This window comes from Dipteris shenzhenensis, chromosome 22 (genome assembly GCF_047967505.1).
Source record: "Dipteris shenzhenensis isolate YYH24624 ecotype China chromosome 22, Dip_SZ_1.0, whole genome shotgun sequence".
Lineage (NCBI taxonomy): Eukaryota > Viridiplantae > Streptophyta > Polypodiopsida > Gleicheniales > Dipteridaceae > Dipteris > Dipteris shenzhenensis.
The window spans coordinates 13,697,710-13,713,324 of record NC_141617.1 but is presented as its reverse complement, the minus strand read 5'-3'; the positions used below and the strand labels follow the sequence as shown (position 1 = coordinate 13,713,324).

Genomic DNA, 15,615 nt, shown 5'->3' with positions numbered 1-15,615 from the left:
ATGTGTCAGAAAATAGCCAGGAGGCTTTACCCACTGATGTATGTGCAGGAACCAATCATGTTCAGGTTTATGAATGCTCACAGATCAGCATTCTTTCCACATTTCAATAGTGTTCCACAGTGAAGCGTCTCAGATATCGTCATGAGCAGACGCTCTCCAGGCAGATGGGTAAGCCTCTAGCATAGAGCGGACTGTCTTCAGGATTGGACCATTCGCATTTTGATGATATTCAAATCTGACTCCAAATGAAATCTGTACGTGGAAAGCATCCTTTTATTTTCAAAGGGTATGTACTGGTATACAATTCTAGAGGGAAAAATGAACTCCTTCTGTCTCAGATGAAACCAGTTTGACTGCAATAGATTTATCACATGCTTGCATGCTGCTGTTTGATCATGCAGAATTGCAGATAAGCCCTCAGCATGAGGGTCCACCAGACTTGGAGATTTATGCCATAGTATTTGATTTTGGATTTAGTTTTCACCATTACTTAGATGATGGATCAGTCTTCAGCATCATGACATTTCAGAATGAGCTCAGTTGTCATAGTATATCATTCTTGGATTCAGTTTTGACTACCACTTGTGATCAGTGGATCACGATTCACACCTCAGCATGAGAACATTTCAGCATCAGTTTAGCTCTGCCATAGTGCAGATGAATTATTAGTCTTTGCCATATTTGCCATAGGCAAATTGCGGAAGGATAGTATTCCAATGTGCATTCATGATTTTTTTGCAGTCTTTGATATGATATGTTATGATATTTTTAATATTCATTAGAGAGACAACAAGACCTATAGGACAAGAAAGTGGAATATCATTATATTACAAGTTACAGCTCTATACGTCGCTATCATGTATGTGTCAACTATGTACTCTTGCAATTTATAGATTGCTTGTAATATCTCTTTGGCTACTATGTGTGCCTGTATAGAATCTTTTTGTAGTGTCCTAAAACTTCTTTGATGTATGTGCCTGAAACCAGCCTCAACAACTTAAAGGTTGGTAGGATCCACGCAAATACAGCATATATAGTAAATAGACAAGCAAATTTGCAACACACCACAAATCATAGGGGAGCTAGAGCGCTCCTACTCAAAAACAAAGACACCGCCCCTTGCGGTATTTATTTAACATTCATTTGAAGCCAAGAGGTTGATTACAAAGGTGGGAAGCTGCTCCACAGGCAAACCAACGCCCTCAGACTTCCCGTCCATCCCACCTTGTAATTCCTTGCTCAACTTCAAATGGTGAATGGCATCCAATCCCTAGGCAATCCTGTATCCTAAACCAACCAAAGCATGCAACAGAGACCCCAATAGCATCCACTGTTTGAACCACTCCGGCAATCGCACATCCAAGTGCCCAACCAGCCAAACACGGCTGAACAACTGCAAGACAAAGCCCTCAATAGCTGAACTCTGGTGCAATCAAGCAACCAAACACTTCCCAGCGGGTTGCCACAGTCTATAGCCTCCCTGGCCACTGCCCAACAGCATAAATCAACCCTTCTTCGCGAGGAAAGAAACCCAAACGCAATAACTAGCCAGCAACCAACCTGGGAACGACAGAAGCAAGCAAAGACAAGCCTTCTTCTACCTGGAATCCACAGAAGAAAGGTCTCCCTGGCTAGAAAACCAAGATCCTGCGGAGATAAACTGATTCTGCTCTGGCACAGCCCCAAGAGCAACTTAGAAGCGAACATCCACGCTTGGAAAGTTACCAAAATCAGTCACAACACCCGGAAAGCTCTAGAAAATCAGGTCGAAATCTCCTGCAGAGCCTGAAAGTTTGAAAAAGCAAGTCACATTTCACCCAGAGCAGCTTGGTCAAGTCTGGAACCCCTAGAATTAATCGCAGGTACCTGGAACAGCCTGGAAGAGCCCAAAAGCAAATCGCAAACTAGAATAGACACCCTGGCAGAAATCGTCACCTGTAACAGGCTCTTGGATCAATTGCGATTTGCTCTGGCAGGCCCTGGATTACCTGGAACCGGCCCCTGAGTAAAAACGAATTTCCTTGGCAGGCCTTGGATCACCTGAAACTGGCCCCTGGGTAAAAACGAATTTCCCTGGCAGGCTCCGGATCACCTGAAACTGGCCCTTGGGTAAAATCGAATTTCCCTGGCAGGCTCTGGATCATCTGAAACTGGCCCCTAGGTAAAAACGAATTTCCCTGGCAGACTCTAGATCACCTGAAATTGGCCCCTGGGTAAAAACGAATTTCCCTGGCAAGCTCTGGAAGCTCCAAGCTGATGATCTGGCGCCTCTGAAACTGATTTGGCCAACTGAATCTAAAAGAAGGGCTCCTCCCTTTAAAGCCCTAGGCTCCAAAAAACAATGTTTTTTACTTGCATCACTCTTTTGGCCCCTAAAAGCAGTTTTTTAAATTGCACCACTCTTTTGGCCCCCTGTTGCACACTTTGGCCCTAGGAATTAATTGCCTAGTAACTAGGTGCACATTCACTATTTCCAAGGGCCCACTAGGAATTTGAATTCCCCAAGTCCCGCCTCACGGCTGGACCCTTGTGTCCCAAAGGCTGAAGGCAGTCACGTGCAAATTACGAGAGTCGCAAATCAAAAGTCCCATAATTTCACGTCCTCCAGACAGCGCCAACTTTCTTGGCTGGTTGCTGGAAAAGGCATTGCACAACAACTTATCAATACGATGCTCATCCTCTATGTTCCCTTCTTGGCATGTTTTGCATATTCTCTCCTTATTGCGGATGTCTTTGTTTGCCCTAGATTGTGGGAGCTTGCTCTGATTTTGCATATGAGCTGCCTTTTGAAAATGGAAATGTTTTTATTGTGGTGCTCTTGTTGCCCATAGATCAGCATGGGATTGACTTCTCTCAAAGTTTTCTGCTTTACTAATCGGTTTTTACATTTAAAAAAATACTAGTATTGCCCGTGTCATAATGATAAGCACCAAGAAGTGAAAATGAGTGTTGATAGACAATATTTTGTGTCTGATAGTAAGAATGACAATTCGTATTTTGCCATGGCAGGTGGTAAGAGAACATCATGTGAGTGGGAGGGATGTGGAGGTGTTTAGACAACATCATTACAAACTAGGGCAAGTGGGTCCCACGGTGAAGGGATCTAAAGGAGCTGCTCTCGTTGATGATCTTGAGCCCCAACCTGAAGATCAGATTGTTGTGAAACAAAGATTTAGTGCCTTCTTCGGGACAAATCTACACTTATTGTTGCATCGTTTAGGGATTCAAAATGTGACTGTTGTGGGTATGATTTTGATCTAAATCTTTAACGTGGCAACTTCTATTAAATAGCGTTGGGGTTGAAGCTTTCATATATCGATTTCATGTAGTCATTTTCACAAATGTGATTAAGGATTTGAGTTGCTTTATATCATTCACATCAAAGGCAATGATAAGGTTTGTCATTCTTCAATGGAGCATTGTGCCTTCTTGTGGTCTGGTGAACTTGTAGTGTACAGAGATGATCTGAGGATTTTAAAACATGTGTATTTATATTCATGCAGGGGTCCAAACTCCCAACTGCATTAGGCAGACTGTATTTGATGCAGTTGCACTTGATTATCCATCTGTGGCAGTGATATCAGATGCAACTGGTGCTGCAAGCCCTGAGGTTCATTCTGGTTTGTACTTATTTCCACTTCTTCTTTTGTGGACGCTTTGTTTTGTTATGTCTCTGCTTACACTGAACAGTCTGCCTTTCTGTTTCAAATTATAAGTTGCTGAATTGGATTTGAAGTACCTAGGAAGAGATTCCGGAATCTTTCAAAACACAGATGACACCATATGCTTGGGTACTGAGGAGAACATAAGCATAGCTTTGCTTACTAAGTCATTCTTTCCTTTGTTGTTTTGCTTGCTCCATAAAAATTCTAATTTGTAAGATTGGATATATTCTAGTCTTATGAAGGTATATACTTAGGAAGAGTGCACATCATAAGACTAGGAATAGTATTACACTTATCAAGTATACATTCCAAACTGTTAATACAATACAGCAAGGGACAGTTCTATTTGGCAATAGGGAGCTGTTGTACCTGAAGATCTAGGTAAAGGAGTTAAAAGAAGAAACTTGAGCTGGAGAAGGCAAGAAGACCAATCCTCCTACTACAAATATGCTAGAGTTGAGGGCCTACCAAACAAGTAACCCTACCCAGAGGAATATCTTCAATCTCTTAGAGGAATACCTTCAATCTCTCAGTGATCTCTCTCACACTGTAGGTGCACATACACGTTGAATAAGGGGTATATGCAGAAGCGTGCTTGTCACATGGCTCGAAAATCTTGAAGCTTCATAATGAGGCTAACGTTTGCATCGAGTACTGATGCATAGAGATGTTGGACATGACATGTCCAATCATGATGGTCTTGTAGTTTTCCGGGCTCATGGATCTCTTGCCTTGTGTATGGGGATGATGGTGTTAAGGCTCCAGGTGTGTGGGAAGCCTATGCAGACTGTTTTATTGAAAAGCTTCGCTAAGATCGGGGCCAGGGTATTGATTCCATATGCAATGAATTCAGTACGTAGGCCCTCATGATCTTTCTCTCGGCCAACAAGCGAGTACAAGTACTCCTGAGCACTGCCTTAGGTTCTTCTAAACGCAAATGATCGTGAAGATGAATGGATGATTACTTGGCAGCAGTTGTGATGGAAGCTGGTTGTAGAACCATTGGAAAGTTAGAGTGCTATAATGCAACTGCTTGCAAATGCAAATCCATGTGCAAACTCTGTGTGTGTGCATATGTGTGTGTGTGGGCGGGTGAGTGAAAAAAAAGAGAGCACATGATTTACTCAATAGCACCGGCTTCATTATTCAAAATTTTTAGCTTTTATGGAGCATTGGAGTATATAGCTAGAGGATGAGTTGAGTGGTGGAAGGAGAGAGAGAGAGAGATGATATGATTATAAAAGTCTCCCAAATCTTTCTACATTGTGAGTATTTGTTGGGCTATTTTCTGTGCTAGTCTGAGAATTTTGCTGTGATGTTCCAAGATTTCTTTTAAGTAGCTTCCAAACTTGTGGGCTGGCTGTTCCAATAGATTCTTCAGATTACAACTATTGTTGCCATGGTTCTTCCTTATGTGTGCATATGCTCGACATTTCAGGAGTATGTGCTGCTCGTCTTCTACCTCCCTTGTGGGGCAGATTTTGCATATCCTCTCCTCCCTCGGGATCTTGGGTCGTACCCATCTACCCTTCTCCACTTCTAGAGCATGTGAGCTGGTCCTTATTTTGCATATTACAATCCTTTTGAATATTGAGATGTCCTCCCCAAGATATTTCTGCATTGCATAGCTGTCCATCAGGTTTGTAGAATTGCATTTTTGTACCTGGATTGCGCCATATTTTCTGTATCATTTTTAGTGTCACTAAGTTCCTGATTTCACATGATTCTTCAGGTATATCAGCTGCCTTTAGCCCCCATAGTTCCATCCACTCCTCCCCATCTTTGTACCAGCCCGTGATCTTAGTGGCTTCCATTTCTTTATGTGGTATCCCTTTATGTGGTATCCGGTGTGCATCCATCTTCTTAACCTTGTTGAGGTATCCCAGATAATGGCATAGTGCTTCACCTTCTAGTGGTATCATACGTGTTTCAGCTAACAGGATGGGATATGGTGTGTGTGTTTAAACTCCCAACTTGCCTACAATAAAGCGTTTATGCACTGTTTCTATCCTTTTCCGATAAACCCTGGAGAGCCCAGGTGCCGAGGCTGGACATCCATAGAGAACCACTGTTTGCACAAGCATGGTGTATAAAAATTTCCTCATCTCCCAATTCCACAAATGTGCCTTTCTGCATTTATTTGGGAAGCTGTACAATGCTTTTAAACCGCCCAGAATCCTACGTTCCACACATGCATTCCACTTGTAATTATCTGTAAAATCCAGCGCTAGATATTTGTATGAAGCAACTACTTCCAAAGTCTCCCCTTTGAATGTGAAATTCATATGTTTATTCGAGACCCGATCACCATTACTTTGGTTTTTGCTACTTTGACCTGTATTTTTGAATATTGGCAGAAATTATATAAGGCATCCAAGTGTGCCTGCATTCCACTCTTATCTTTTGCAAAGAATACCACGTCATCTGCATAAATGAGCAACAACAGTGCATAGCTAGCCACCTGGGCTCCTCCTTTGCTGTTTTTTGTCATCCAATCTTCCAACTCGTCTATGAAGAGACCAAAGAGAGTTGGTGACAAGGGGCGTCCCTGCTTGACCCCTATATTTCTGCTTATGATGACCTTTCCTTTGGAATTGGATCCATTTACGAGTGGTTGTGCTAGCTCAGCTAGTACCGTCTCGTAGAGTTTGTACATGGCTTCTTTGAGTTCCAGGGGGACTTAAGCCTTTCTAGTCCCTCCCATAGTTTTTTGTGTGGTACTGTGTCAAATGCTTTCTTGAAATCTACAAAACAGCAGTAAATGGCCTCTTTCCTATGTTTTGCTCCCTCATTTGCTGCTCTTATGGCTACTAGATGATCTACCTTGAGTGTTTGGGATGGAACCCCGCCTGTAACGGTGCTCTTACCCCTTCTGCCTCTGCTGACTTGCTGAGTTTTTGGTCAGGAATGGTTTCATATAATTTGGCCATCAGGTTGCTCACCATATGAGAGAGAGAGAGAGAGAGAGAGAGAGAGAGTTGATTGGGGCAAGGGGAGAGAGGGAGAGAGAGGAGGGAGGAGAGAGAGAGAGAGACTACAATAGAAAGTAGTTAACCAAGGCATGAGGTATCCAAAATCTATTGGGAGGACATTTTTTTGCAAAACTCTCAGTGCAACGCTGCCTTAACAAGGTAGTGCTAACAAAATGTTTATTAACTCCTCCTTGTTCCATGCGAATGAAAGCCTGCTTCTTCCAGTGAACTAGAGGGCGATACTCTCGTATGGTCTCTGGCTCGCTTAGAAGACGAGTCGGAATTGTTGGCGTAAAGCCTTCCACTTGTCATCATACCAGCTATTGCAAGGGACTGAGCCAAGCAAGTAGATCAAGTGGTGTGTGGGAAAGTGTGTAGGGTCACGGGTGGTCTCATGTACGGAGCGTGTGATCAAGGCGGCTCGATTCTCTAAGAGCGGTATGCAGTCAATGTCTTCAGTACATCAGAGAGTTGTATAGAGTATTTGCGTTTTAATTTGTGATAGAAGTGTATGTCCTGGTAAGTAGTGTGTGTGTGTAGTGTGTGACGGAGGTGGTGGTGTGGATATACTGAAAAATAGATAGGTGTGGTCTGTTTAGTGGAGGTGGTGGTGGTGGTGAGACGGAGAAGTCAGTAATATGTGAATTGAAGGCAGGAGATCCCATGAGGTAGTCAACTGCGCTGGAGACCCCCCCCGGGCCCCCTCCCCCCACCACCCCACCCCAAACAAAATGCGGGAAGTAGGTGAACCCGCTTGAGGAAGGTCGACGACTTATCCCATTGTAAATGACACGATCATGTATCCTGTCCATGTCTAGTAGTGCATGAGCCATAGGATGTGACTGGGGCCCGTTTGTTTGCAGAATTGCGAGACATCCCATCCTCGTCTATATCCTTTTTGGGTAATAAGATAGTTATACCAAAGTCTAGAAGGGATAGCTGATGTGTACCTGTCTTTGTGTTGAAGTCCCCAACAAGAAGAAAACGTTTGGGAGAGACTAAAATGAAATCGTTTGGACTTCACAAGCAGTTGTAGCTTGAATGAAGAGATTTGGACTACTTTTTGATTAGCCTTCTCCTTTAGTGCTAGCCTTCGTCATGGCTGAGTTTGCCCTTCACCTCCGGAGTGCCGACAGAAACTCAGTACGAAGACTTTTTATAAATGGATGCTCAAGTATGTGTGGGTGTGTGGATTTGTATGTGTGAGAGCATACTTTTATACTATGGTCTACACCCATTGTTGGGCGCCGATGACGTCAGTGGGGATGTCATAGTAGCTAGTCCTTGCTATGCGTGATGGAGTTTATGGTTTTCAATCTTACGAGTGACTCTCGTGAGATTGAAACTGCACTATGTTGTGTTTTTAGAGGATGAGTTTGGGAATGTTCTTGGATTCATCTAGGTATATGAAGTCCCCAACAAGGAGAATCTTAGTTGGAGACGTCCATGATGTCTGGGTAAAGAGCTGTGTATGGTGGGATCTCAGCCTCCTTTCGTAGATCCTTGGCAAAATGTGAAGTCTCAGGGTGGAAATAGCATGCTGCGATGAAAAGGTCCTCTTGTGTGGGCCGCTGGATCCGAACCCATAAGAACTTGGCATGTGTGTCTCGTCTCTCAATGGAGACCATGCCGATAAGGGATGATGTGTATAGTACTGCCACTCCTCTTAATCCTCGAACTCTGACTATCTCTCGGGTCTCATCTGGGCAGTGCTGACTCCCATGTATACCCCACTATCGGCTAAGGGCGATCTGGACTGTGGTGTGTCTTAGTGTAAAAAGCTATATCTCGACTTATGTAAGACTCCGAGAAATTCCCTGCATCTGACTCAACAGTTCCAAACACCACAGCTCAGGGTCTCGGTGCTCTGAATGTCATAGATCCTGCCTCCTATATCCTGCCTCCTATGTAGGGGGGCCATGAATCGCCCGTCGAGGATCTATCAAGTGCCACCCCTGTCAGACTACTGCCCACTTCCCCTTCTCGCAGGCAACATCGCGCTGCTGTAATAGGGCACACCTCTCCTCCTATAAGGGTGTAAGGTTCTCATCTAAGTAGATCTCTGGATGGGCTTGCAAGGCTGATTGTCTAAGCAGTGCTGCAAGGCAGGCCTGGGCATCTCTTGTTGGGGTAAAGGCACATTGCCACCCCTTTATTAAAGATATGACACCTATGACTGTCTTAAGACAGTCATAGGGTGAAAAACCTAATCCTAATAAAACTTAAGAGTTTGTGGTGTGGCTCATCACTTCACACCCGCATCTATTGTGTCACTCCTCTCTCTCACTCTCTCCCTGTTGTACTTCTCCCTCTTTCCTTCCATCTCAATTGGTATCAGAGCCTTCATCACTCCCTCCCTACCCCTGCCTACCTCTCCCTCTACCCCCTCGAGACTTGTGCCCTCAGCAGCGTGCAGGCAGCGTGGGCGGAGCTTGGCATTGCGCAGGCAGCTCGGGCTACAGCGGGATAGCGAGGGCTGCAGCGGGGCAGCGCGGGACAGCAACGCGGGGCAGCGTGTGTGCGAGCAGGGCATGGCGGCGCGGAACAGCTCCAGCAGCTGCAACAGCAGCAGCTAGCTGTGCGCAGCACCGGTGTGCACCTACGCAGCCTCAGGGCCTCGAACAGGGCGGCGCGCAGGCGCGCGCGTGTACGGACGTACGTCCGTTCGTACCGCCGCACGACACCGTACAGGCGTCCGTACTGTACGGTCGCCGTACGTATAGGGAGCTGCGTCAGGAACTTTTTCGTCAGGGAGCTGCGTCAGGAAAGAGCATTTCGAAAAATTTTTTTTTTCTCTCTGTTCTGGGATTTCGTACCCTGCACAGGTACAGCAGGTACAGTGGTACCCTGCACAAGTACACAGGTACAGAAAGTACAGCACTTTTTCTTTGGGAAAAGAAGGAAAAGAGAGCATTCCCGGCTGTTCAGTTCCACAGTGTGTGGTGGTTGCACAGTTATCTTGTTTCGGGAAGGTAATGCCTTGATTTTGCAGAGGACTTTTATGCTTTTGCTGAGTGCAAATCTCAGCTTTTGGGTGACATTTTCAAAGGGCTTTTGCCTGGAAGTTTATGCAGTGTATGCCTTGAGGCAGTGTGGAGCCAGGGAGCTCACATTGGTCTTGTTTCCGCAGTGTATTCAGTGACATTTCTGCAGGTCACATTTTGTGTACGACACCTTGAAAATTCTCAGTTGAGCCACGCTTGGCCAGGGCGCATCGAGTTTACTCGGTCCCTAACTGTCCATCGTTGACAGTGCTCAAAAGATTTTCTCTTCAGTGTTTGTACGTTGGGATCTGTGTTGTTATTGTGTACACAGGGCCGTTTATGCATTGCATTGTCAGGTGAAAGTGCCAGGAGAGCGCTGTATTTTGTATGCTACCTCAGTGTTGAGGTGTTTTTCACTTGGTACAGGTGTCAAATCAAGGGGCTTTTGCCCACATTTTGTGTGAGAGCACTTGAGTTACTGTTTGAGACCTTCAGATGCCTTTTATCCCCTTAGCAGAAGGGTGATTGCTTGGGATTTGTCCCATTTTCTGTTGCAGGTTTGTGACAGGCTGAAGTGTCTGGAGCCTCTTTTTCAGTGAACAAAACAGTGTATGACAAGTGGTTTATGCATATAAAATCAGTGCAATACCTCATCTGAGGTGGGAGAAGTGATCAGGACAGCAGTGTTTTGTGCTTCGTCAGCTGATGATGCACTGTTAAAGCACTTGTGGAACAGCTGCAGCATTCTGAAATTACTGTTTTATGCCTATTTGAGCACGGTACAGTGTGTCAGAAGGTACAGTAACTGGAGGGAAATTTTTTCTGTTTTGTTGCAGATTTTTTGATAGTAAAACAGCACTATTGTGAGTGCTCCTGGCTCTTGATAGAGCAGGTTTTTTTCTGAGAAATCAGAATTTTATTCAGTCTTTTTTTTTGACTTACAGGGAGTCAGGTACTTTCCTTATCTGATATGGCATGAGGGGGAAGTGAATCATCAATTCTGAACATAAAGAAATTGGAAGGGGCACACAATTATGCATTATGGGCAGAACAGTGTTTGAATGTACTTCTGCTTAAGAAGATTTCTAAGCCCATAAGGGTGAAGGGTGTCAAGCCCTCTGGGATGTCAGATGATGAGTGACCCGTTAAACGGAAGATTATACGCAGCAATGATGTCATCTTTAAAGAGGATAGTGTACACAAAGAACCCGTGCAACCTGTGGAATACAGGAGGGTTATTTATGATGATGTCGGACAGCAAAGAATGCCCATTTATATGCAGCAGGCTGCTGCTGCAGATAACCCTGTTCAAGAGGGTATACAGGCTGAAAATCAGCCAGATAATTTTGCCAATGATGCACCACTGAATATGCCAGCAAATGGGGCTGTAGAACAGCTAGATATGGTGGTACAGCCACCTGTCATGCATGACGAACAGGCTAGACAGCAGCCTAATCCGGAACATTTTGTTAGGAGGAGCACCCGTGTACAACGGCCTCCTGACAGGTTTGTTCCAGGAGCCAATAATGTGGCTGATTTTATTATGCTGACAGATTGTGGTGAGCCTTCCAGCTTCAAGGAAGCTATGGGAAGAACAGAGAAAAAGAAGTGGGAGAAAGCCATGCAGTCAGAAATGGACTCCCTACTTCAAAATGATACATGGGACTTGGTGCAGCTACTCGCAGGCAGAAAGGTTTTGCCATGCAAGTGGGTTTACAAAGTCAAAGTGGATTCAAATGCTTTACCGAGGTATAAGGCCAGATTGGTTGCCAAGGGATTTAAGCAGGAGAAGGGCATTGACTTTGATGAGATCTTTTCTCCTGTAGTCAAGATGACTACTTTGAGAGCAGTGCTAGCTCTTGTTGCTCATGAGGACATGGATTTATGTCAGATGGATGTGAAGACTGCTTTTCTTCACGGAGATCTCCATGATGAGATCTATATGAGTCAGCCAGAGGGATATGCTGTTAAAGGGAAAGAGCAGCTTGTGTGTAAGCTCAAGAGGAGCTTGTATGGACTCAAGCAGGCACCAAGAGAATGGTACAAGAAGTTTGATGCCTTCGTGCAGTCCCAAGGGTATCATAGGTGTGAGACCGATCATTGCTTGTACACCAAACGGGCAAAGGATGGCAATTTGATGCTACTCATTCTATATGTGGATGACATGCTGATTGCCAGTAAATCTCAGTATGAGATTAGTGCTTTAAAGAAACAACTGCATAAGTCTTTTGACATGAAAGACTTGGGTGATGCAAACCATATTCTTGGCATGTGGATTACTCGTGACAGGTCCAAGGGACTTTTGTTTCTGTCACAGAAGGAGTACATTGACAAAGTACTGCAGAGGTTTAAAATGGAGGGGGGGAAGTCTATTAGTACCCCGTTGCCTCCACATTTAAAACTCAGCAGTAAGGACAGCCCCAGATCAGATGATGATAAGGCTGAAATGGCCAAGGTTCCTTATGCATCTGCAGTTGGTTCTTTGATGTATGCCATGGTTGCCACTCGTCCGGATATTGCTTTTGTGGTGGGAGTCATCAGCAGGTATATGGCAAATCTAGGCAAGCGGCACTGGGAAGCAATGAAAGGTGTCTTGAGGTATCTCAAAGGTACCAAAGACTTGTGCATATGCTATGGTAGGCAAGATGCATTGGTGCATGGTTTTACAGATTCAGAATATGCAGGGAATGCAGATAACCGGAAGTCTACTACCGGTTATATTTTCACATTTGCAGGAGGTGCTATATCATGGGTGTCTCGGTTGCAGAAATGCGTTGCACTGTCAACTACTGAAGCTGAATATGTTGCAGCCACTGAGGCTTGCAAGGAAGCAATATGGCTTACTCGGCTGGTGGGAGATTTGGGCATTACAGGAGATATGCCAGTTTTGCATTGTGATAGTCAGAGTGCTATCATGTTGGCAAAGAATCCGGTCTTTCATCAAAAGACCAAGCACATAGATGTGAAATATCATTTCATCAGGGAGGTACTGGAAGACAAGCGACTTGAGCTTGTGAAGGTGCATACTGATGATAATCCTGCAGATTTGCTCACTAAGAGCTTGCCTACAGAGCGGTTTGCACATTGCCGCCACGTCATGGGATTAGGATGAGACCATTCTTATTTTATGGTCTTGTATACAGTAACTGTATATTGCTGTAATTTTTATTCTTTTCTCCCCTTTAGGCACATTGGCCTTTAGGTGGGAGGTTGTTGGGGTAAAGGCACATTGCCACCCCTTTATTAAAGATATGACACCTATGACTGTCTTAAGACAGTCATAGGGTGAAAAACCTAATCCTAATAAAACTTAAGAGTTTGTGGTGTGGCTCATCACTTCACACCCGCATCTATTGTGTCACTCCTCTCTCTCACTCTCTCCCTGTTGTACTTCTCCCTCTTTCCTTCCTTCCATCTCATCTCTGAAGTGAATGATGAGAGGCTGCTCTTGTTTGGGGTCCCATCCTATGCGCCAAGCCCCCTCAATCCCATGCTCCAGAACTCCCAGGGTGGAAGTCATGAAGCCAATCGTGTCATCCACGGGAGTGGTAGCTGTGCGAGGGACGCCACGTACTATTGAGTGCCTTACTGGCCCTCTATTGCTGCTCTGAAATGGTGGCTGAAACAATAGCCTTCATAGGCTCCCATTTTGCGACGTCCACCCACCTGGAGGTCTCTGAAATGGCTGACTGCATAGTGGCTATCTGTGCTTCAACTGCTGGTCCAGTGTGCTGGCCAACATCGCGGCTGCTACCTCCTTACGGAGCTGTAATATCCTGACCATGTTGTGGATGAGACGGTCCTGCTCTGCTTCCCATGTGCTAAGGCAGTGTATCTCTACAAGAACATGATCCCAGGACTTTGATGGGATCGTGTGGCCATGGAGCATGGTGGGGCATAGTGAGTTGGAATAAGGGGAGTTACCCCTAGTTCAGATGACGACAATGACAACGATGATGCTGTAAACTCTGGTGCTGCTCCTAGTACTGTCACACCTAAGGGTAGTGATGTTGTCATATCCATGGGTGGTGTAGAGTATATAGGTTATGAGGAAGGTAATAGATGAGGCTGATGTGGAGGCGGAGGCTGATGTGGAGCTTGAGGTTGTATGGGCAGGGGCTTTGTTGGCTGCTTTTTGTGTGTGTGTGGCAGTGCTATCTACTTGTAAGCCTTTTCGATTGCTATGTTTATTCACATCCTCAAGCGCAAGCTGCTTTTGCTGCCTCTCTTCCTTTTTGAGTCTCTCTTTCTCTTTCTCCTTATCCCCTCTGTCTCCTTTCACCATTGTCTCTTCTCCTATGCTCCTGTTTGGTACAAGGTAACCCTTGCTGAAGTCTGAATTTATGGAGGGGGGGAAGGTGTACAGCCCTCCCTACCTTCCATTGTCTGAAACTGATATGACTGGACTGAAGGGAACTCTTATTTACAGCTCTATGGAGCCCGTGTACCAATGAAGGGGGGGAGCGGCTGGTCCCTCAACCAAGTCTGGGATGTGGTGAGCTGGAGGTCGTCTAGCGGTATGATACAGTTAATCTCATCGTGCGGAAGTCGCTCAGGAGGGGCATCCATGCTATACTGAAATGGGGTTAGTCTGTCCATCTGAATGCCATGGCTAGTCAGCCATGTGTTTGTGCGTGCATACCAGGTGGCTGCTCCCTCACCTGCTAGGTGTCGGGATGATTCCAAAGCTACCCTCGGTAGTCTCCAATGAGGCAGAGTCCATACCCTGTGAATGAAAGTCACTGTCTGGAAGATAGCATCGACATATAGTGGCGTCATGGCAAACTCTGCCTGTATGATCTCATGTGGAAGTGAGGGCTTACTCCGTATCATCTTGGATCCCATTGAGACCTGTAGCCTCTCAAACTTCCTCCAATCTGCTGCTGGAATGTCACTCGCCCAAAAGGGCGCTGCATACATGGCGGTCGGCCGTACTAGAGTGTCGAAGAGCCAGCTCTTCGTCAGAGGATCTTGGAAATGTGCCTGGAAGCATTGTCTCTCTAGTTGGGCCAAAGCGCTCCGGCCTCGTGTGAGTCGTGCCCTGGCAGCCTGGGTCATCGAGAAAATGGGTCTTGCGAAGACCGTGCCCAAATATGTACAGGACTGTACTATCTCCACTGGCTCCCCTCTATATGTGAAGTTGTGTCGAAGAAGCGCTGGATGTGAGGTATCAAAGATCATGACCTTGGTCTTGCCAAGGTTGACAGTCAAGTCCCTCTCTCTGCAGAATACCTCAAGGGCGTCCAGATGCTTCTGTAATCCCTCGGCCGATGAAGATAGAAGAACTATGTCGTCGGCATATAGTAATATCTGAATCAGGAGGTCAGCCAATGGTGAGCCCTTTCCGCCTAGTCGGTCTAGGAAGGATGTGATCTCATCGATGTAGAGTCTAAAGAGGGTCGGCGAGAGAGGGCAACTAGAGAGAGAGAGAGAGAGAGAGAGAGAGAGAGAGAGAGATTTCAGTGAGGAAACAAACAGCTTCAATACTGCATAATCTCATATATACTACTAGTTGCTTAGAGAGGTCTAACTTTTGTTTGCTGTTTTGAACAGCCAATCTATTTGATATACGCAATGTGGGTGTATCAACTCCAAGCTTAAGTGAATGGATGGGCGACAAGTGAAATGATGGGTCACCATATCAGTCTACAGGATGGCTTCCAAGTTTGTCTGCCTCTTTCTGGATCAATCCTGGTCTTATTGAAAATCTATCTGGGCTTTCAAGTTTTTATTTAAGTACTAGACACTTATATATATGCTTCTGGCCTGACATGAGATTCATGTACCTGAGAACTGACTTTCTCTTAGATGATTAGTGGCAAGCCACTACTTTGGATTTCATAATGCCTGACCATGCATCAGTAAGAACTGTCTGTCTTTTCATGGGATTCTTAAATATTGATACTTTCTTAAAGTAATTTGCATTGTGCATTGGTATGACTGACTGTGATAGATGACCAATCAATGATTAGCTGATGTTTGCATTTTTGTTTA

At 45.2% G+C, this 15,615-nt stretch overlaps 1 protein-coding gene across 1 annotated transcript in view; it reads left to right on the top strand.

Moving 5' to 3' along the window:
* LOC147887770 (Isochorismatase family protein) overlaps nt 1-15,615 on the top strand; it is a 25,200-nt gene extending 9,585 nt beyond the window's left edge. The window contains exons 3-5 of the mRNA XM_087393426.1: nt 3,010-3,244; nt 3,504-3,620; nt 15,175-15,615. Coding sequence (XP_087249552.1) covers nt 3,010-3,244; nt 3,504-3,620; nt 15,175-15,245 — 423 coding nt within the window. The 3' untranslated portion in view covers nt 15,246-15,615. The remainder of the gene's footprint in view (nt 1-3,009; nt 3,245-3,503; nt 3,621-15,174) is intronic.